The sequence below is a fragment of the Diadema setosum genome, chromosome 9 (assembly GCF_964275005.1).
Source record: "Diadema setosum chromosome 9, eeDiaSeto1, whole genome shotgun sequence".
In the NCBI taxonomy this organism is placed as follows: Eukaryota; Metazoa; Echinodermata; class Echinoidea; order Diadematoida; family Diadematidae; genus Diadema; species Diadema setosum.
Window position 1 is genome coordinate 27852262 of NC_092693.1, and position 23423 is coordinate 27875684.

At 37.9% G+C, this 23423-nt stretch overlaps 1 protein-coding gene across 1 annotated transcript in view; it reads left to right on the forward strand.

Annotated features, from left to right (window-relative positions):
• The window catches only part of LOC140233272 (meckelin-like), a 34736-nt gene extending 13091 nt beyond the window's left edge, over positions 1-21645 (forward strand). The window contains exons 10-29 of the mRNA XM_072313383.1: positions 833-919; positions 1821-1886; positions 4545-4602; positions 5307-5387; positions 6360-6480; positions 7253-7358; positions 9857-10012; positions 10415-10513; positions 10933-11019; positions 12079-12258; positions 12705-12761; positions 13419-13559; positions 14801-14881; positions 15493-15609; positions 17244-17354; positions 17838-17859; positions 18683-18765; positions 19084-19186; positions 20664-20806; positions 21565-21645. Coding sequence (XP_072169484.1) covers positions 833-919; positions 1821-1886; positions 4545-4602; positions 5307-5387; positions 6360-6480; positions 7253-7358; positions 9857-10012; positions 10415-10513; positions 10933-11019; positions 12079-12258; positions 12705-12761; positions 13419-13559; positions 14801-14881; positions 15493-15609; positions 17244-17354; positions 17838-17859; positions 18683-18765; positions 19084-19186; positions 20664-20806; positions 21565-21645 — 1980 coding nt within the window. The remainder of the gene's footprint in view (positions 1-832; positions 920-1820; positions 1887-4544; positions 4603-5306; positions 5388-6359; positions 6481-7252; positions 7359-9856; positions 10013-10414; positions 10514-10932; positions 11020-12078; positions 12259-12704; positions 12762-13418; positions 13560-14800; positions 14882-15492; positions 15610-17243; positions 17355-17837; positions 17860-18682; positions 18766-19083; positions 19187-20663; positions 20807-21564) is intronic.
• The last annotated feature ends 1778 nt before the right edge of the window (positions 21646-23423 follow it).

Genomic DNA, 23423 nt, shown 5'->3' on the forward strand with positions numbered 1-23423 from the left:
TCTTGTACACACACACACACACACACACACACGCACACACACACACACACACACACACACACACACACACATACACACACACACACATATGTATATGCCTATGTTTTGAATATATGAGCTCCTGTAGATAAGTTAGTGTATTTGTAGGTGGGACCTCCTCTGAAATTCAGACAGGGTCATCCGCTTTAGGGTATGAAAGTGAGGGCATGATAAACAAGATAAATGTTGCGACTGATTGAAAAATTGCCCCTCATCGACGTAACTAAGCACCCATTATTTAGTGTTTTAGTAGTAGCCATGATAAAAAAAAAAGTCATGGACATATATACTCGGGTTGGACTCAAACTAATTATCTCATTACTAGACAGGTGCTGTATCTACTAGACTACCAAGCTTCTGCCCGAGTATGTTTGCCTATCATTATTATTATTTTTTTTTTTTAATCATGGCTACTTAACTCCTAAGAACACTGAATTATTGGTGCTTATTTATGTCGATGAAGGGTAAATTGTCAATCAGTTGCAATAAGAACAACTCAATGCAAAAATTCTTACTGTAATGGATAAATGTTAGTGTTATGCAATCTTAAGTACATTTCCAGGTGCTATGGAAAAAGGCAATATGATCAAGATCTGTGAGGGGCTTTTGTAACAATATTCATCATATTGTTGTTTCTGTCCTATTTGATACCTGCCAATGGCGTAATTTTGATTTTGTGTCATTTGCGTCAGTGGCAAATGGATATGTTTGTTTATATGTTTTTGTCTTCTAGCCAGTGGTTGTTTTGCCCATCTGCACAATGATTAATTTTTTGTACTCTTGTTTGCTATAGGACAGTGAACTCACATTGGTAGTAGCCCAGTACACGGCCAATGGCACTTTTCTTGGCGTGGACTCGGTGACAGGAGGCAGACTACAGGTAGGAAGCCAAGCAGTCTCTGGCAGATGAGATCCATCTGCTGAGGTTGCTGGGCATCTTACTGCTTTCAGTTTGTTTGGCACTACACAAATTTGAGATATTGACCTTCTCTCCTTGCACAATGATAAACTTTTCACTTCAAATGAAATAACAGGACTAATGGCAATTGTATTAACATGTTTAACTCAATTTTTGTTTTGTTTTGTTTTTTATCTTTTTTAAACTGCAGTCAAATTCAGTTTTTTTTTTTTTTTTTTTTTTTGGGGGGGGGGGAGGGTGGTTTAGGATGTGTAACTCACATGCATCTGAATATGTATGTAATGTGTGTATCAATTTTATAGGTAACCTTAACCAAATTTTATTGGTAACCTTAACCATATTTTATAGCTAGTTGAGCAATAAGTCCCCTTTTTTATGCAGAATTTACATTGGATAGCAACATTTCACCGAAAATTTTATTTTGTGAAGATTGCAAAAGTTGAGAAAATATTTGATTATCTAAGTGAGTAGAGGATTTCCTATTTTTGTTGTGAATGTTCAATTTTATATGACACACAGTGTGGTATATTCTCTATGCTTTCATTATTTAATTTTGAGAATATTTTATTTTGTCAGGTTACATAGGAAATGCTCGATGATCATGTCCATTGGTTTTTTGTTTTTTTTTTCTTCCAAATTTGGATCCTTCCTGAAGTGAACGACATCAGTCATTCATCTGACAGAGAAGCCTGATCTCACTTCAAAAAATTTTGCTCAAGTTTCATTTTTATGTGATTTGCTTGGTTTTTGTTTTTTGTATTTCATTATTTTGCTGACGTTCCTGTACATTCCTTGAGCAGGTATCCAGACAGTGGATCAATCAGCTGTAGATTTTTTCTCTCTCTGTATATCTCTCCTAAAGTTTTGCAAAGACACTGAAGAGCGAATGGATGCAGCTTACTCATTTGCCACAACCTACAGGAGCAGTGTGAGTTGACTTCTGCCTTTTCTAAAGTCAAGAGACATTTTGGTGACTTCCAGTTTGGTGCTAGTACAGGTGTTGGTATTACCTGCAAACAACTGCTCTAGTTCGAGTTCCAAGCCCAACGGTCAGATTAACGCAAGTGATACTGAACATGATTACTGATCTTCGTCACTCGTGTTATTTTTACACCACAACAAAAAATTGTGCTTAGTTTGAGTTATGTATGAAAAGATGCAGCCATGAATACTTTGGATGAGGCTAAAGATGTTGATGAGACATTTTGTACTTTCCAAAGGTGACTATTGCATTAACATAGGCTATGCAGGGACCAACATACTTCATGTGAGCAGCCATGGAGGTAATTGTGGGTATCATACGCAAAGCAATGCCAACACCAACATTGAGCTTGAAAATGCCTATTTGATAATCCCTAGCAGCATCAGTCCCACTTTAAATGAAATAATAACAGCTCTAACATTTCCTCATGGTCCACCTTTTTGAAGGAGTCTTGAATAGAAAGCCAACATCTGTGGTCTTCTTGGTACTAGCAGCATCTTGACTTTCTTCAGTCAAAAGAATTTCAGATGTAGGCATGTCAACTCTGAGTCAGCCATTTTCATGAGTAGATAACATGATGAAATCTCATTTGATCACCAACAGTTGTTATACTGTCTGTCATAAGCAAAATTATGTGTAAGACAAAATTAATGCATGGTCATGTGTATGATCTCAACCAATTATTTGAGTAGGGTCTGCTCCATTGTTTTATAGCAAGCAATTATATCATGTCATAAGTCATGTCACATGATGGTATATCATCATATATGTGACCTGCGACAACGGTTTCAGGCAAAAGTTGCACCTGCAAATTCCCTCCTAGGCGAGGTACAAAGATTTTGACCAATATTTTTGTCGATTATAGTTTTTTGCAGAAGTAGAATCTTTGATGTGTTTTCTACGTCTACACTAAATTTCATGGCATAAGACTAAGGTTTTCTGATTGAAAATGGAATTTTAAACACCCTATGTTGGATCACACTCGTCAGTTTTTTTTTCTTCTTTTGAATGCCGCACCAATGTGCCCAGTGTTGCTACGGCATGGCATCTTGCGTGCGATTGGCTGGTGCATCTCACACATTTACATAGTTCTGACATACATAGTTTTGACTCTATCAGTGAGCCAATCAGAAGGCGCTGTGGTTGCTAGTGGGGGAGCTTAATCTTGATTGGCACCATCGTACGGATGGGTGATTCTCACCTCGCATCGCTGTTCGGGTTTTGTCTTTAAGCAAGGGGTTAATCTTCAAAGCCTGTTTTCTTGCAATTTTGTCAGGCTAACACATTAAAAAGTGCATTGTATTTCGCTTATTATGATGACATAAATGGCATCCCGGGGTACCAAATAAAAATCAGCCATTTTGTTGAATTATTAATTTTTTTAAAAAGGTTGTATCCTGGGTTGCCAAAAAGTGGAAATTATTTTGGTGCTGGAGCTATCGCGCTAGCCAATGCACTGCACTGCACTGAAACACACGCTATTGCTAGCACGTGCCATGCATGCATAGTATAACATGCAGTGGCATGGGAGCGACTATGTATACGCACACACAGTGCATGCATTTCTCTGCGGCTGCCCCCGAGTGGACGTGAGGTGGCGCTACACAACGCGGTAACCCGGGGTACTACGGTACCCAGGGGTAACGTGTGATGCATCATATGCCCACTTATGGTGCCGGAGAATACAAGTGTTTTATATCAATGCAAAGCTTAGGAAATGGGCAATGTGATTTGATGAATAAATGAATTTTCAAAATTCCTGACTCTTGCCTGAAACCGTTGTCGCCAGTCACATATTTAGGCGTCATGTCTCTGTACATTAGTGATTATATTGATTTAAAGTGGTCTATTGCCCACTGACTTTGTAGCAAGTGAAAACTTACCTGATATTGAAACTTGCCGGAGCTGCTTTTAACATTCTTCCATGTGGCAAATGTACAATTTACTTATATCTTGCCAACCCTCCTTATGCAATTAAAGGACAAGTTCACCTTCATTAACATAAGGATTGAGAGAATGTAGCAATATTAGTAAAACACATCATTGAAAGTTTGAGGAAAATCGGACAATCCGTTCAAAAGTTATGAATTTTTTGAATTTTTGTGTTGGAACCGCTGGATGAGGAGACTACTAAGGCTCGTGATGTCATATGAGTACAACAGTATAAAGAAAATATAAAGAAAATTCAACATATTTGCACTTTTTTCGCATAATAAAAGAGTACTTGACTTGCCTCTTTCTAAAGGCAATGGGAATAATATTACCCATGGCATATATCAGTAACGAGTCAAGGGAATGTGTACTTTTTTCAAAAGATGAAATTTTGTGAAATTCTCCTTATATTTTCCTTGTATTGTTGTACGCATGTGACATCATACACTGCAGTAGTCTTCTCATCCAGCGGTGACTGCACAAAAACTTCAAAAATTCATAACTTTTGAACGGATTGTCCGATTTTCCTCAAACTTTCAATGATGTGTTCTACTTATATTGCTACATTCTCTCAATCCTTATGTTAATGATGGTGAACTTGTCCTTTAATTGTGAAATATATGTTTAGTGCTGTTGATTTTTTTTTTTCGTCTTATCATCTGTGTTATCTAGTGTTCCCTCGCAGCGAGAAAGTTTTGGGACTCTTATGAAACAGTCTTCTTTGACATGTGTATCCTTTTGACCAGCAAGTTGATAATTATTGACTGAATGAACATGTAAGAGTAGTAACTTGGAAGCTTTCTCAAAGATTCATGTCAAGGTAAGTTTCAGAATTACAAATCTAGGTGAGAGGATGGTTCTGATTATAGCCAAGTTGTCAAAAAATGTTTTATGAATTTCTAAAGAGAATCAGCACTTTGCAAAGATGCAAAAATCCGAAGTTCAACTTCATTATTTTCCTATCATTGCATGCACTAGGAGTTGCAACTGCAGAGTATCAATACCTTTGTAGAGCTGCCAACGATATGCTTGTATCATAGTTCTATTTTTTTTTTTTTGTCATTTAAAAGAAGAATCATACGCTTTTGAAAAGAAAATCATTATGTTTCTGAAGAGCATGCTTTGCAGCCCTGCACAGTTCCTTGTACCAATATGAGCAAAACTGGTGAAATCATGGCACTTATGATAGGGTTCTTTAGAATTATGAATTGGTTTCACCATAGTGACATTGTAGACTGTAATTTACTTCAGAAGATTGATAAATTCACTCTTTTGAAACTTGGTGTATTCTAATCTACTTATTGTGGTGAAGGCACTGGGAAATTTAGTCCTCGTATGGACACGTGTGTAGATGCATCTATGCAGAACAGTGGGCCGTTGTACCTACACTATAATGCCAGCTACTGCATTCCTTGACTCTTGACTGACAAACAGACATGCAGTTTGATGACAATGGGATTAATAAGCTCTTTGACATTCCTGTTCTCATCACCAACTTTGACCCTGCAAATGAAGGTAAGACCCTTATGCTCAAAGGTCACATTAAAGATGGTTCTTCTTTCAGCAATATTGAATTGGTATTACTGAAACCTTTATTGTTGTTACCATTGTACTTTAAGATAATTTCATTGTATCTATTTGATTTAATTTCATTTATCCTTTATTTGATTTTAGCTTGTTTTGTTTAGATTTTGGTTTTTGTTTTAGTCTTTCATTGCATTTATTTGTTTGTGATAATTATATTTCTACATTATTCCCACCACCCGTTATCATCATTATTATTATTATTATTATTATTATTATTATTATTATTATTATTATTATTATTATTATTATTATTATTATTATTATTATTATTATTATTATTATTATTATTATTATTATTATTATTATTATTATTATTATTATTATTGTTATTACTATTATTATTATTATTATTATTATTATTATCATTATTATTATTATTAGTAGTAGTAGTAGTAGTAGTAGTAGTAGTAGTAGTAGTAGTAGTAGTAGTAGTAGTAGTAGTAATAGTAGTAGTAGTATTTATTATTTTTTTTTTTGGGGGGGGGGAGGGGCAACAGGGGGCATTGTTAAGGGAACCATATCAGGAGATGAGCTCTAATTATTTCAAATTTCATGCAGTTCACTTTAGTCCAGGATATAGGAAAGAGATGAAAAGACAATGAGACCAGAAAGTAATGTGAAATGGATTTTTGCCACAGGTCCAGGGAAAGGGAACGCTTTCTTTCCTTGTGCAATACAAAGTGTATGATAGCTTGATGGGGAAATGTAAAATCCTGCAGAAAGTATGATGGTTCTCCAAGAAACACTGAGTACAATTTGTTCTGCAACAATTGAGTGCAGCTGACTAGTAGGCAACATCGATTCTCATTTATAAGCATTGTTGTTGGCAAAGAGAGAAAGTGAAATCAATTGAAATTGATTGCAGCATTATATCTGTGCCAAATTGGTTTCTCCCTGTAGGAAGTGATAGGTCTCAGTGGAGACTGACTCGCCGTTTCTTCCTGGTGGAAAACCTGAGTGGAAAAGAGGCTGCAAACACGCCAGCCAGTGCCATTCGCTATGCATCTAGTATCAAACTAGAGTGAGTCACCCTCATATACTGTACGAGCTGAAATTTTCGCGGTAGTTTTATTTTCGCGAATTTCGCGAATCGCCTTTGAACCGCGAAAATAACAACACGCAAAAATAACAACGCGTGAATAACTAAGTTCAGTTAGACCCTCGCAACCGCGAAATTAACAAGACGCGAAAATGTCCTCCAAGTAGCAATTCGCGAAAATATCTGTACGCGAAAATTTCAGCTCGTACAGTACATTTTGTAGATAAGATGTGGTTACCTGTCCCAAAATAACAGATTTTTGCAAAGTTTACTGCTTCCTTCAGTCAGTAAAGCATTCAAGACATGACATTTTTTGCTCATTGGAGCTATCGGCCTTTTTTTTTTGTGGCATGAAACTAACATGAAACAAGCAATTTATGAAGACAGAGAGAGAGAGAGAGAGAGAGAGATTGAAAGAAATAGAGAGAGATGGAGGGGAAATATACGTGGATATATGGGGGCGGGGGGGGGGGGGGCAGACTGAAGAATGTCCTTATTCATGATGACTAAAATGTAATACTTCCTGTTATTATACCTCCACCACTTTAGGTCTGCACTGATGTAGGGTCCATTCTCATCTTAATTGGCTACCAGATACTCAACAGTTTATCAGCAGAATTATGATTCCACTGCCCCTAGAGATAGATTGGCATACATGTTAGTAAGCTGTTCGATGCACTATAAAAACAGAAGATAGAATAATGTGCAACATTGTGCCATTGATTGCTTATCTTATATGTGCATTATTTGTCAGGATTACACTTCGAGATGGAACAGATGGCATGATCTACCCACCGCTTCTACGTATCACTTACTCTCAGCTGGCCTTCGAAGACTATGAGGCTGAAAACTCTGCTACTGTAAGTGCCTTGTCCGACTGATGTCTGATTTACTTTCTTTTTGTTTTTCACTTGGCTCAGTATGATAGATAATGTTCAATGTTTTCCTCTGATTACTCTTATACTCTACTGTATGACAAGTGTCCATGCTCATGTAAAAAGGCACTTTATACTTGCTGCTCTTCCAGGAATGCTGGCCTGAGGATGCATCATGTGTTATAGTGTCAGTGTATTGGTTTTGTGTAGATTCTGTGGATGTGTGAGGAATTTGTCTATTTTTTATGATTCTTGTGCTCATATCCCAGTGAAAATGTGATTTTCTCTGATTATGACCATGTCTTTAGGATATGGATGAGATAGCTGGAAATATTGATATAACATGAACTGGCCTTGAGGGGGATACAACATTTATTGCCTGAGTCGAAGACGAGGGCAATACAATTCTAGTGAGGGCAATTAATGTTGTATACCCCGAAAGTAGACAGTCCATATCATTATTATTACCCATGTTAGGCATCTTGAGCAGCAAAATAAATCATTATAATGTAAATTTTAACAAGTTTCCACTTGGCGCCAGCTTGAGCTCTATACCACACTGCGTGCTGCATCCCTATACACAGCTCAGGTACGCGGCGTACGTATAGCAGCTAACTCACACAGGTGCAGGGATCATCCCCTATTTTTACATGTTAACCTATGGGAATTTACCCTCTGTTGCGAAACTCGGGGATGCGGCGCGTGTAGAAACAGCAAGGCTCACACAGTAACAGCGATCATCGTTTAGTTTTACGTGTTAACCTATGTGAATTTGCCCATCATCACGAAACTACTCCGCGAGAAACAGGTACTAGTACTGTCATCAACAGCAAATTTTTGTCACTGGGAGCTCAAGTGCCCGGATGCTATATTCCCCTCGTTTTTAACACGCAAATCCCACAGGTGTTTGTCAAAGAGGGGAATATGAAAAATTTGCTCCTCTTCTCCCTGCTGGCGCGTAACCCCACGCGTAGGAGGAGGGGAATACAATTTCGAAGAACCACAGCTCAGATGCCTGATAGGGTAATAATAACATATAATATACATTCTTCTCTCAGCCACATCTGTGATGATTGATATGCAACAACTTTCAGTCTAATATGGCAAACTACAAGATAGTATTGGAAAGCACTGAAGATGGCTATGAAGATAACCTTTGCCCATACAACATTTCATGTGTCAATAAATTGCATCTCCTCTCTGAATAACTTTTCAATTTAACATTACTCATCTAAGTTATTTAGATCAGTGTTGTCTCTTCATTTTTTTGTGTGTTTTGAATAAATTATATTTTGAATATATTTGATGTCCTGATCTCTCTCGTCTCTTTACTTCTATTCTCTCCCTCTCTATTTCACTCTGTGTCTTTAACCAGTCAAAATCAGTGTTCAGCTTTATGTCTGTCTGTCTCCCTCTCTGTCTCTTTCAACCTATGTCTCTGTCATAGGAGAGCTCCTTTGTAGTGACGCAAAATTTGTTCCTGCGACAATAGCTCTGGGGGGCGTTTCATGAAGGAACTTGTCGGATAAAATGTCCGACAAGTCAATTATATCCGACAAGTTCAGAGAAATCAGCCAATCAGACTAAAGAATTTCTCAAAACTTGTCGGATATAATTGACTTGTCAGATATTTTATCTGACAAGTTCCTTCATGAAACACCCCCCAGATCTTATTTTCTCCAAAGACTGAGGGTCAGGGGTAGGGTTGGAACATGGTGTTAGGTTTAGTTTGATGTGAGGATTAGGATTTGGGTTAGGGTTATATTTGTGGGTAGAATTTACCCCATGTTTCGCTTAGCATGCAGATTTTTCATGGGAATAATTATTGGATCCGGAGGAGCAAATGTCATGGATCCCTCCTTTGTTGGCGCAAAATTGATATTGTTTGTTTGTTTGTTTGTTCAATTCCATGTGAGAAGATGGCTGGATAGCCCATATTCAGATACGTTAATCTGGTCTTCCATGGGGTCCAGTTGGATGTGAGGTGGGACCACTTCACCGGGTTAAGTACCCTGCTCTTTGCGATGAATGAAGGAGCGGGATCTTTTACATGCATTAGTTGTGACTCTCTCATACACGGGACCTCCATTTTATGTCCTATCCGAGGGACAGAGTGTTATGCCTCTTGATAGAGGGGACGGTATGATTACACAGTCCAGTCCAGACTCGGATTCGAACCCGGGTCCTTAGGATCATGAGGCAGATGCGCTACTGACTGAGCCAACTCACCACCCTGATATTGCCTCTGTCTATTGCTAAATGGCTGCTACAGGAGATTTCAATCCCTCCCCCCCCCCCCCCCCCAAAAAAAAAAAAAAAAAATGCCCAACACAACAATGATAAAAATCTGGAACAAAAGTTGAATTTCATGTTGTACCAGTCTGCATGGTTTGTAGATAGAGAAGTTAGATATAAACACTATAAACTACAAAATGTGATGCGGTTGTAGCTATGTTGTTGTTTTCATTGAAACCTATGTCCAGGTGACATTTGAAGTGTCATATACCATGAACCAAGCGGGGACCTTCCGCTCAATCTCCATTGCTCTGGGGGTCTTTTGTGCCCTCTTCCTGCTCTACGCCATGTTCAAGACCAATGCCTGGAGGAGGCGTGCTGGTATCATCATCATTGATGTAGTGGTGAGTGTCTGGTCCAGTTCACATTGACGTGATTTTGAAAGTATGTGAAGCTTGATACTGTGTGTGATTAGGAAGTGGACCTTTTGGCACTCCCTGTGCCATTGTCCTACAATGAAGTCCACAACTGAAATACATGTAAACAGATCTGTTGGTAATGATAGGACTACTGTAGCTACATTGACATAAACTTGCCTTAAAATCTAGAAATGATAGCAATATTGAAAGAAAAAGTAAATTAAGAAAAAAGAATGGAAAATGTAGAGGTACGATAATTCTGCTGGCACTGAAAATGATGAAAATTTATGGTGATTTCTGGTATTACTTTTACAATTGTTGTCATATTTATTTTCATTGTTTTGAGCAACATTATCACAATTTTTGAATATTTATACTCTTTTGCAGTCCATGTTCAAGTTCCTATTCTTTGCCTGTGGCCTGATTGCCGATGCATTTGTGATTGTCACCATTGGAGTCTCTCTCTACTGGCTGCTATTCTTCAAGGTACAACTTTGTCTTTTGTCATTTTCCACTGTTATGTGGCATCAATTACATTGACTTGTACTGTGATGCAATACCATTTTCCAAGAGTGTTTGAATTGTCATGTGGTTTGTCATGCATTTTTATCTATTCATCTTTTTTTTTTTTTTTTGGGGGGGGGAGATGTATAGAGGCTGAACAAAGTATTGTCACTTCTGAAAACACAGTCATACAGGTCTGTGTTTCAAAATGTACAGTAAACCATATCCTTGTCATATAACAGTTTATATTTTACACTTTATGATCATGTAGAGATAATGTAACATTTTTTCAGTATATTTCAGGTGCAGTTCTCTTCCCCCCCCCCCCCCCCACCAAACTAGTGTAACACATTAAGAGGTATACCGATATATATCTCTGTCTCTCTTTGCTTACATTACAGCGCCAGGACAAAGTCTATCTCCTCCTGCCAACTCCTGCACAGTCCGGCTCATTTGAAGCTTATGTCATTGTTGCTTTTGTCATGAAAGTGAGTTACATTTAGATAAAAGTTTATTTCCTGATTGATTTTTTAATGTAAAGTCCCAATATCTGGTGTTCTAACATCATGCAGCATATCGTCGCTGGGGTGACAAGACCTTGTATCTGCAATTTTGGTGAAAATGACTTTTTTGGATTAATGGTCAAATAATCAGTTAAGTGATGTCCTGTTCAAATCCCAACTGTCTTACTTAAAAAATGAAGCCACCACGGCATGTCAAAGGAAAGGCTATCCCATTCGGTATAGTGCTTTAGCCGCCATGTTTTTTGGCTCTCCTGAACATTTGACATTTTGTAGATACGAGGTCTTGTCGCCCCACCGACGATATATTTATATTCAAGTGAGATGCTTTTGTAATGACCTAATGTTGTTTTAGCGCGACATAAATGCGTGTTTCAGTGTTTAGTGCCGTATTTCTATCACTCCCTGAAAATTTTTGACCAAAGTTTGTTCCATTGTCACTATCAAGCGGGGGGATGTGTTGCACAGTGGATAAGACTCCCGACTCCCGATCGGAGGACCCGAGTTCGAATCCTGCCTAGGGCTTACGTCCTTGGACAAGATGTGTTTACCCACTATGTCTCTCTCGATCCAGGTGTATAAATGGGTATCTGGCAATGCTAGGGTAATAATGATAGGAGGGCCCTCTGGTAGAGCAGTGGCAACACTGAAGAGGCTACCCTGGGTAAATAAGACATTATTATTATTATTATCAAGCCAACTCTGGCAAGCACTGACATTTCTTAATCTCCTTACTCACTCATTTAATCACAACATATTTTAGCATGTATGTGATCCCAACTAAATCTAATTAGTGTGCTCGGCATGAGGGATAATATTTGGAATTAGATTTTATCTTAAAGTTATTAAATTGTGTATTTTCACTGTACAGATTGTCTGAAATACAAAACACAGTTTGAATGTGTGTGTGCATTGCAGTCATGCCATTTAAGCAGTGTCATTCTTGCAACAGTTGAATCATTGATTGATTGATATACACTCTGGCTTGTCTAATGTGTGTATATTACATCCCCCCCCCCCCCCCAGTTCATCGATGTGATCCACCTGCTAGCTGTACAGTGTCGGACAGACGTCTTCCTCATAGACTGGGAGAGATCAAGGGGTCGTTTGGTGCAGGGCAGCGCTGCCCCAGGCTCCAAGGCGTCTGTAGCTCCCATCAGTGCCTGGAGGTCATTTTTTGTTGCTAACGAATGGAATGAACTCCAGGTATTAAGAGTGAATGAATAATACGCTTTTCCAAGTTGTCTTATCCATCTTCACTTTTTTTTTCTAGTTTTGCCAATTCAAACATTCCTACTCCCCCACATATTCTCCAGTATTTTCTTCTTATCTTTATTAATCTGTACTGTTTAATAGTGATACAAGTTTGTGGTTATTTTTGTGTGCGTGTGCTTGTCATGTCAAGGTCCCTTCTTGAGGACAACAACCCTGAAAAAGAAAAGAAAAGAAAATAAGAAGGAGTTGTAACAAGTGTTCCTTCTGTTTTCACTTTAAGCCATGGCTTTGTGTATGTATGTTCTCAGCATTCCCACTTTTACCAAACCAGTTTGTAGAAGACCCTCCTTTTCTCTGAATGTTATGGTTTTATTGATATCAAAATTATAATTTTGGTTCTTTTGCATGTGCTGCTATTGTTTCGTTTGTTTGCATAGGAAATCAGGAGATCCAACCCAGTGTTCCAGATCATGGCGGTCCTCTTTTTCTTGGAGGTATGCAACTTGTGTGATTATGCTTCCACTGGGACTTATTCTCATTTATTGTCATCATCATTGTCATCATCTCATTGCCATTATCACCATCCTTCAGTATCGTCACCACCAACACTATAATGATCATTACCAGCATCTTTTATCAGCACAGTCGTCCTCATCAACATTAGCAATCTTTAGATCTGTGACGTGCATGCTAAGACGACGCAGCCTCCCGGGTTGAACAATGCAAACGGCTGTCTCGCGCATGTGCAGAACACCATTTTTGGCCTAATTAGCATTGTCTTGGCATTCACATTGCAGATCTAATGCTCGCTATTGTTAGAGGTTATAACCGTCATTATCGTTGTCATCCACCTGTACTGTAATCGTAGTCCTCATTGATCATAAGTAATGAGTGTTTTTGAAGATGGTGCAAAAGATGATGCTTTGTAGAAATATTGTGAAACAGAGTAATGTAGCACGAGAGGGAGCAACTATGCACCATTTGAAGAATGAAGTGAGCGATGTCCCTGGGATGCATAAACTTAACATTCAAGCACGAAAGATTGATAACATGTGAATGGGACCCATGATGCCTGCAGTATATTCCTATTCTCAGCTAGAGGTCAGTAACATCCATCTGTACTGACATTGATTATGTGTCATCATCCTTAGGTTGTTGGACTGAAGAACCTGACCACCACTGACCCACACAGTACAGTGAACCCATCCTCTGATGGGTACATTGGAGACTATGCCTTTGTTCTGCGGTTCGGTATGGCAGCTGGACTATATCTCTTAGTGGGTATTGCACAGGTGAGAGAACAAGATAAAATCTGCCGTCACCATGAACTATAACCTTGGTGAAGATCACCTCCAAAACAGTCCATGGCAGCAGGAATGGAATGGGATGTAAAAACTAACAGGGAGTGACTGACATACAGTAATTTTTTCTCCTGTGCATGTTCATTTATTGTTATAAATCTGTAGACCTTTCTCTTTTCTTGATGTGTAAATTGAAAAACCGAGAGGACCCAGTTTATATGAGCTTCAAGGCCCATCATGGAAGCCTGAAAAGTGTACCTAATCTTGTTTGTTGGAACACTCACCATCTTGCAATATATGATAATTTGTGAATTTTATTTGGAAGTCATTTCAGAAACAAATGCTTTCTTTGTTTATAATAATCATTACATTAATTGGCAAGTGTGATAACAGTGAGACCAGTTTGCTCACATTGGTAAGTGATGCAAACACATTTAGTTTCGTAGTGAGGGTTATTCATTCAGTCATAGTTTGTAGGAACAGCAAGAAAATTCATCTTTCTTTAGTTTGGGGACAAGCCAGTATGTGCATTCACATTCTTGAGACAAGGAAATTCACAAGTATAACTGAGTAAGGAGAAGGAAATCTAAGCTTTCATTTCTTGCAAAGATGTTATTGACCAAACTGAAACAACAGCAATAACAACAAGAAAGAGACAAGTAGCAAATTACAGCTCCATCCCCTTCCCAGATATTCTGTCCTAGTACAGTGTGTCGCTCTTGGCATATGTATTGTGTTCATTATATCGATGTAGATTTTGATTCATCCAGGTAGTACAATAACAACAGCACAATTGAATCTGTCCAGCTGGACCTCTGTGTGAAATTCACAGAGAGTACAGTGTCACGACTCGTTTGAGTCACTTCTTCACCTCTGAATGGCTGGCGAGCTGAAGAAATGACTGGCACAAGTCACAACACTGTACTTTTCTTGAACTTTACAAGTAAGTCCAGCAGGACAGATCCAATTTCATGTTGTTATTGTGGTCAGTATATATGCTAGTGTTTAGAACTGTAGTCATAGATGATTCCTCGATCTCTGTTGTAATAAGCTGTGACAATAGTATGATGGTAATATAGTTATTCAAATGTGTGTTGTTAATCTTAAATGCAAGAGACACAAATGGACACTCATGCTTTGGATGTCATTGCATGTGAATCACATTGAATACTTGTTTTTAATTGTGATCCACTTTCTCACATAATTTTTGCACCTCCCTCCTATCCTGGCAGTATCTCTTCTACATTCTGTTCTATGAGCGGTTCGTGGAGGATGCCCTGAGAAACTTTGTGGATCTCTGCTCCATGGCAAATGTAAGTTTTAGGATGACTTGTTGGGTATGTGAATTATGTAGGGTCTTTGTATCGATAGCAAATTAGAACTGTCACCTAGGTTGTACCATGCTAAGTAATGGCATGACGAAGCATGGATTGTTATATAAGTTTGTCATCTGTGGCCTGTGTAAATGTGCCACATCTCACACCAAATGTGGGATAGCTTGAATCAATTCTGTCATATGCCTCATCCATGAAATTATAGACTATTTTCAGTTTTGTTACACAGGTTTGTAAATGCTAGGAATTTCTTTAGGTGAGATGAAACAAAAATTAGCATCTAAACCAGTGGTCAAGTACTAAGATCTTTAAAGCTTCTTGATCTATCCACATAACTAACCATGATACAATAAAGTTCTCAGTGTTATACAATATTCAAACTAATGACTATATTGACTATTAGGCTCAACAAATACAAAATGACACTGAGTTTGTTTGTTTGTTTGTTTGTTTGTTTTTTTTTAATACATATTTTCAATTGTGAGGCAATTTTGGAGTAGGGCAGTTTACCATATGGCAGCCCCATAAATCAGCCCAGGGTATGAGGTTCAGGACAAAATTTTCCACATTTTCTTTTCCCCCCTCCATAGATCAGCGTATTTCTTCTGATGCAGAGCAACTATGGCTACTACATTCATGGTCGTTCAGTGCACGGCTTTGCAGACACAAGCATGAAGGAAATCAAGCTGCAATTGAAGAGGGAGGAGGTGTGTATGTGTATACAATGTTGGCTGAAGTTTGCTCTCGCATTCTCACTTATTGCTTTGTTATTCATGCCATGTCAGCAAAGCTTCCATTCAATTTTGTCCTTTTTTTTTTCCATTTATTACACAGGTTTTACAGGGGTAATTATTTTATTTTGATGACTCTCAATATGTGAATATTGATATGGAAGTGCTGGTCAGAGCGTCATCTTGTGTAATTATCATACATTCATTCAAATGTATTCATGCCTAAAGGATCTCATGTTGATTCCATTGAACCACTTCTTCAAAACTGAGGCATACAAATGTATTTGTCAATGTACTTGCTTGCAATAGTTATTAAAACTGTGTGCAAAGCTTTGCCATTGTCTACACCCCCACCTCTCTACCAGTGGGCTGTGAAGCTTTCTCGGAAGGATTGCAATGTTGGCCAAAAAAGAAATAAAAAAGATGGGTATTCAATCTTAATGGGCCTAAAAAAAATTTGAAGGAGCCAAAGTGGGCATGGGTTGAAAAAGGTTGAGAAGGGCAGGTCTACACTAAGAGTGAGACTGAATGTTTCCACCTTAATACCTTTAATATCTGTATTTCTATGTGCTATGGTTATACAAACACTTGACATGTCTAGTTATAGTTCTTTATTAAGTCAAAAGTTTTGGTAAAGCTTACTAAAGTTTGATTTTAAAAATTAGCCAGACCACAAAATAGCCCTCTGTTTACAAGTACTACACATCTAGACCAAACCAATCAAGAAAATATCTCAATATATCTTCACCAGTGCTTTGCACAGAGCTCTGAAGTAATTTCTCAAGCTCTGCTAGCAAATGTTTCAGGAATGGTGAAGAGGGATTTGCAAACTTTGGACAAATTTTTTGATCAGGGCATTAAAAAAAAAAATAGTTGCTAGTTTGTAAAAGCTGCACCTTCTGTAAGGACTCCCATGACACATAATTTTGATGATAAGGCAAAGTGTTGATAGGTAAAAAATTTTGTGAAAATATGTGAATTTTGGTGAAATTAAAATGTAGTGAGCCAATATGGATATTTGGGGACAAGCTAATGTGATTGATTATAAGCATTCACTTTACCAATTTGCATGTTGTGTTTGTTTTGTATACCGTATGTCCCCAAAAAAATTACAACGGGAGCTCCGCATTGATATCTTTAAAAATAGTGAATCAATCTAAATACAAATTCAGGGTATGAAACTATAACTCATTGCCCGCATCCTACAGAAAACCCCATTCGATTTGCTTCAGTGGTCAAAGAGAAATGAGGAATTTTGTAGAGGCTGTCAGGAATCTCTTCCCTCCAAGTTTTGTCTATTGTATACACACAAGAGCATCAAAGTGCTAAGCTTGGAAGAATCAGACTCATGACATGCTTTACAACAATCCACTTTTCTCTGGGACCGCTACCAAATTAAATGGGGTTTTCTGCAGAATAGAGCTAAGATGTTATATTTTAAGACCTTGAAGTAGCATTTAGACAGTTTAATCATATTGGGTGTTATCAATGCGAAAATCTGATTGTAATTTTTTTGGGGACATACTGTATATTTCCACCTTTTCCCCTATTTCCCCATAATGATCATTGTTTGTGGACTACCCATCACATTCTCCTGTTCTACCTCACAGGATAATCTGGTTGGTCAAAGAGGTCTGGAACCAAACAGCGACCAACAAACTTTTGAAATTCTCCTCTCATCATCCTTCAGAGAGAGATATAATTCCATTGTTCTCCCCCTTGTGAGTAGCATTGTGATCATTCTGATTATGATTATGAGTGTGATGGTGGTAATGATGATTAGTACTTGCTGGAGGTAATGCAAGTAAAATTTACCATTTTAGTCATTTTACAGTTTGATAATGGCACAAAAGGATATGACAAACAGTAGTTTTTAAGGCTCACAGTATCAGTGGCAGTGTGTGTGGGTTTTTTTTTAAACTCTTTTTTTTTTCTGCCTTGCTGCCATAGTCAATATTATTGGAGTCCATTCTGAGATTTAAAGTGCCTTGAACTAAGTCTAAACACCACATTTGTTTTGTTTGCTTTGTAAATAACTAAAAACAAACAAACAAACACACATACATACACACATAGACACACACAGACACACACACACACGCACACACACACACACCAGCATCAAACACTCTAATTTTCTGTGAATGTATGTGCACATGAAATGCTAATATCAAACAACTTTCTGTTTTTTTTTCTCAATGCAGAGGACTCCTGGAGCAGCAAGAGGTATGTAGAGAAATCATTTGGGCTGTTTCTGTATCCATATTTCTGTAATTACAGGGCAGCAGTCAATAGTTCAACTGTTTTCTATATTTGACTGCATCTTGCTTTATTGATGTTTTTTTTTTTTCTTTTTTGTGGAGGGAAAAATGTAGCTGAAAATACAATACATTACAATACAATCCAATTTCTGTTTTGTACGCTCTTCTCATGAAGCTCATAGTGCTTAAAAAAAATTGTAGTAATGAAATTTTTTTATAAATGAATTCAGGATAATAACTAGAATGTTTTTTTTTTTGCCTGCTGTAATCCATCTTTTGGACATAACATAATAGGTTCATGTAGGCAAAAAGAAAGAAAGGTAATATTTGATATCCTAGATTTAAACCTTGGATTTCTTTTCTTGCGTTATCTTTTCAGGTGCTGTACACTAATAATTATGTACTCAATATTCCACACTTAGGGTCTTTTAATTTTTTTTTTTTTTTTTGTCATGCAAGTAATTAATTCTCTCAGCATGGTCCAACCCTGCTGTGGTCGGCATCACACAAGGCTTAAACACGGCAAAGAACAAACTGCATTTTGCAAGATATCAGGGTGTCTGATATGAGCATATCTTGGACTTAATGGGAGAGACTTCAGAAGTTGGTCTAGCCAGCATTCACATGCCATCACATGAATGAAAGGCTTTTTGGTAAATAGCTTTAGAAATGAACGAGCTCATCTTTGTACTCTGCCATTACCAGAGCCATCTCTGTATGTGAATATTAGTGGCAGAAAACAACTACCATGTATACCTTGTTCTCTCTGTCACTCTCACCCTGATCAGGTGCAGGGGCTGGCAACAGTGATGAAAAGATTAGTGAGGCTTACGTCTCGCTTAATAAATTCCTTTCTACTTTCATCGACCATGTGAGTATTGTCTCAAATTATATTTTCCATCAATGCAAAATGCAAAATCTAAACGAAATTTCTGCTGCTGTAGTTTCCCATGTTTACAATGTAGCTTTGAAGGCTAAAAGATAAGTGTTTTCACTATCTTTTAAATGGCATTCAGATTTCAGTTTGTGATTGTTATCTATCCTAACATGCAGTTGCTCTGGAGACTGTTTTATGCCAGTAGAGACTTGAGTGATTGATACTTTTATGATACAGCAATTATTGTTTGATTGCTCTTGACTGCATGTATTAAATTCTCATGGACTTCACCTTACCATTATTCCATGTTAGGGGATGGCTGATATTGACTACATAGTTAAAGACAAACTCCTTCTGGAGAAGATCTTGGACATGGAGTTCTACGATCCCACTGATAAGGGCTTTTTCTTCAATGGTATGTTTATTTCTTCCCAGATTTTTCATATCAGCTTATTCTATTGCTTAGACACGCACCGAGAAATGCATTCTCTTCATTTGTATCAAGACATTTCATCCGTCTATCTATTCGTCCATTATTAATTCATTCACCAATATAATCAGTCACCCATTTCACTATCCATCATCCATCCATGTTTTATACTTGTATGCCATGCATGCACACCTGACTCAGTTTACAGCTTGCTGCAACTTAGCATATTTTGCTCAAATGCACATTTGCGCGCAAACTGATCGATAAATTGCAATAATATGCTGTAGTACATTTAAAATGTCACAGCGATATCTTTGTTGTGAAATTTACATCATGGCGAAGCTTACAATTTTTCTTAACAACTATGGTGTACTGTATTTCTAGAATGAACACTTTTATTAAAAAAAAAAAAAAGTTTTGTGACTTTAAAAAAACAATGTTTACCAAAAGTATGTATGCATTTTAGTCATAGAATGATGTGACACAAAAAGATTTAACCATTGAGCCATCCATCTCTTGGTAGTTTCATTCACTTGTATAAGTGATGCATACAGCTAATTGTCCATGCATCCATCCATTTTGCCATTGATAGATTTATTCATCCACATATGTTATAACCCATACACCCAGCCATTCAGTCATCCATCCTTTCATCCACTGTGGGGCTTATATTTTCTGTTTGAATGTGAATTTTCTCTCACACAAGTAGACTGTAGTAAGATATTGTCCTGAAAGAGCAAGAGAGAGAGAGAGAGGGAGAGAGGGTGATGTGTACAAGAAGCAGTATTTCACTCATGAATAATCTTCTTGAATTGTGTATGCAAATTATTGAACGTGAAGACTTAAAGGGGCATTCCAGACAATTTTCATAATTTCACATCATGTAGTACATAAATCAACAGATCCACGTATAGACTTGTGGAATTTATTGTGGCCCATGAGCAGAGAAACCAATAATCTGAAAATCTTAAACAAATTACACTGAACAGTGTTGATGACATATGAGCCTCACATATTTCAGAAATGTAGCAATGTAATTCCATTACAATACCACTTGCTTAACAAGTTCACCTGTGTAGAATCTATGCATACCTTCTTCTTTTGTTCTGCTTCCTTGAGCCCCAACTCATGCATTCTTATGGTGAGGCTACCATGTCATCATCCTTGTTCATTGCAATTTGTTATAGATTTTGAAAACATTATTATTCCTCATCCCAGTCACTATCAATTCTGAAACTCTGTACCCAGTATTAGTAATTTATAGTTGTTCAAATGTAAAAGTCTGAAAATCTTCCGGAGGTCCCCTTTAAAAGAGTATGTTACTCACTCCCTTCAGAGGATTGATGAATAAGAATAGTAACCCAGCATCTGTGAAAGCTAGCTGTGTGAATGTTTGCCATTCTGAAATCTTTTATTAGGTATTCAAATGCACATTGTTGTCCGTCCCTTCACATCACTGCAGACGATGGTCACGCCTTCCAGAATGCCATCTTCTACGGCAACGAGTCCACCCTCATCATCTTTGAGCTTCTCCTCTTCTGCATCGTCGACCTCATCTTCACCAACTACGTTTTGGCGGGGGTCATCACATATCTTGGAAGCACGGTAATCAGAGTTTGAGTCTTCTTTGCCTACATTGAGCTTCATTTCTCTCTACACACAGGATGTTCTTGAGAAATTAGCATTACTTTCCATTTTCATCTTCTGTATCAGAAGATCCATTCTACATAAGTGTAGATACTCTCCGTGGAGTTAGGTGTTTTGCAGTTTGCACTACTGAACCATAACATAAGTATTTGTTTTAAGCAGTTCTTGCAACTGATGTTTAAGAATAGAGGTCAAGTGATACAGAATATCTATGAAGTAGCAGCTTTGATAAATGGAGCTCAGGTTTAATGCCTATTTCAATGGAGAAAGGATGCCCGTTGCTTGGTTCATACAGGTTTACTCTTTAAATGTGATTTTTCTAGAACTTCTTTCTGTACCACTGTGTGTAAAACAACAGTTGAAGACCATGTCAGCCAGGAAAATCTAATAAGTAAAATGTGCTGAGATGAAATTTGTACATGAGCTGAGGATTTCCGCCCCGTGCACCAATCAATTCATGTATCAGTGTGTGAGCATAGGTAATAAGTGAAAGGTAAAAACATGTAATATTGGTTCTGTAAAGATACAAATTTGTCAGGACTGATTTCTTTTTTAAAAGAAAAAAGAATGTCATTGGGGTGCATAACCTCCCCTTTTCATTCTGCTCACACAAATTCAATTTTCTGGAACCATTTCTTGGTATTTTTATCATGTCATGTCTCTTTTCGTCTTATTTTCTCTCCTTCTCTCTCTCTCTCTCTCTCTCTCTCTCTTAGATGCTTATCAAGATTCGAGATGGCTTAGGAAGATCAAATGTGGCGCGGAAGACTCTTGTTGACGAGAGGTTTTTGATCTGATTTCTGTTGGAATAGCAATCCTTTGTATTTTGAGACTACCTTACCTTGTGAAATCAGGCTTCTTGCCACAGCAAAATGTGCAGCCCAGGCCACAGGGTGACTGCAAGCCAAGCAATCAAATTTCTTAATGATTGTATTCATGTACTTAAAAGTAATTTCACCTTGATTTTGTACAGACTTAAAATTATGGCTTTGTTTGAATTGTACATATGTTATGTAATCTATTGGTCAGAAGCTGGAGGAAGTTCTCTTTGTTGTTGTGTTGTTGTTCTTGTTGTTATTTTCTTGTTCTTGTTGTTTCATGTTTGTCAGTTCATAATTGAATGATGCATTGTGTGTTATTTGAGTTGATTTCCACCAAGGATAGGATGTGTGCCAGCCAGCCATCATGGTCATCTAAGATTATTAAAATCCTGCAATCAGCTTAATGAGAAAAGTAGTGTAATTCAAGTTACATGCTCTGACACTTTGTAAGAGCAAGTGTCCTTGTCACATTCTTCCCCTAAATTTTTGCCACGTTATGGACCTAGATGTGACAGCAAATGCACATAGATCATGCAGGTAGAAATGTATAGCTGTTTGTCCCATGTATTTATTGACATGAAAGTTACGAGTTTGTCTAAAATGAGACATCTTCTGCCAATTCAAGCAGCATAGACTGATGTTACTACGATTACAATAACTCTCAAGATTCATGAAATTTTGTTAGTTTGTAGTCTAGCTTTTACTGGATATGGGCCAACATAATGATAGTGCAAATTGTGCAGCATCAGAACCTAGCAGTTGTTGCTTGTGGCTACTTCAAATACTGTCATACCTGCCAACTTTTGATGAAGAAAATTAGGGATCCATTGCACAGATGTTACATTTGAGCACACAGTGACCTCCTACACGTGTAGGGGTGGGTGTGGGAGAAGAATGTCACCCCTCCCACTATAGGGACTTTATTTTGAGAGGTGAGGAGGGGCCATTTTCTGCATTTTTTTCCTCCATTTTTGGTCACGCATAAACAAGCAAGAATAACTAAGCGATCATATAGGTGAACATTTAAATCAAGCCTAACAGAGCTCAGTTGCTAGCAGTTCTATAGTTGGCCGCTAGAGTCAGCCAAATCTCAGGCAGTAGCACTCTTAGCTCTCTTAAACAATCCACTTGACTTATTCAGAGTGGCGGGGTGGCGGGGTGTGTCTTAAGCAAGTAGTTCCATGCATCTGATCAAGATGACACTTGCACCTAACATGCAAGTGGACAACGAGGCTTACAATTCAGTTTTTTGTTTTTATTGACAAGGCTGGATATTCTCTCACAGTCAGCATTGCTGTGATACATGATAATCAGAATTGTGCAGCTTTGCACAAGGATGGGTACTTGGGCTTGCCATTTGCAGGTGATGTCAGCTTGGGTGAGAATGCCACACCTGGTCATTTCTCAAATTAGTTTGAAGAATGTCTCTCTGACAATCTGTTTTTGAAACTGTCGAATTCCCCTTCTATTTCTTCCTTTTCTTGCACTGACAGGCACTAAGGGAATCTCTTTACATAGAACAACCACTAGGACAGCTTGATTCTTGCTCACTTTGTTACATCAATGATCTCTGCATTTACGAGAACTTCATCCTAATAATTGTGAAGACTTTCTTCATATACTCACAGGCAGCCATGTAAAATTACCTGATGCTTGCATAAAACTGTCCAACATCACAATCTCCCTGTTCTCTTGAAAGAACTTGCAGGGTAGTTGTCCAATGAATAGATCATCATTATGTTTTTGGTCTGAAG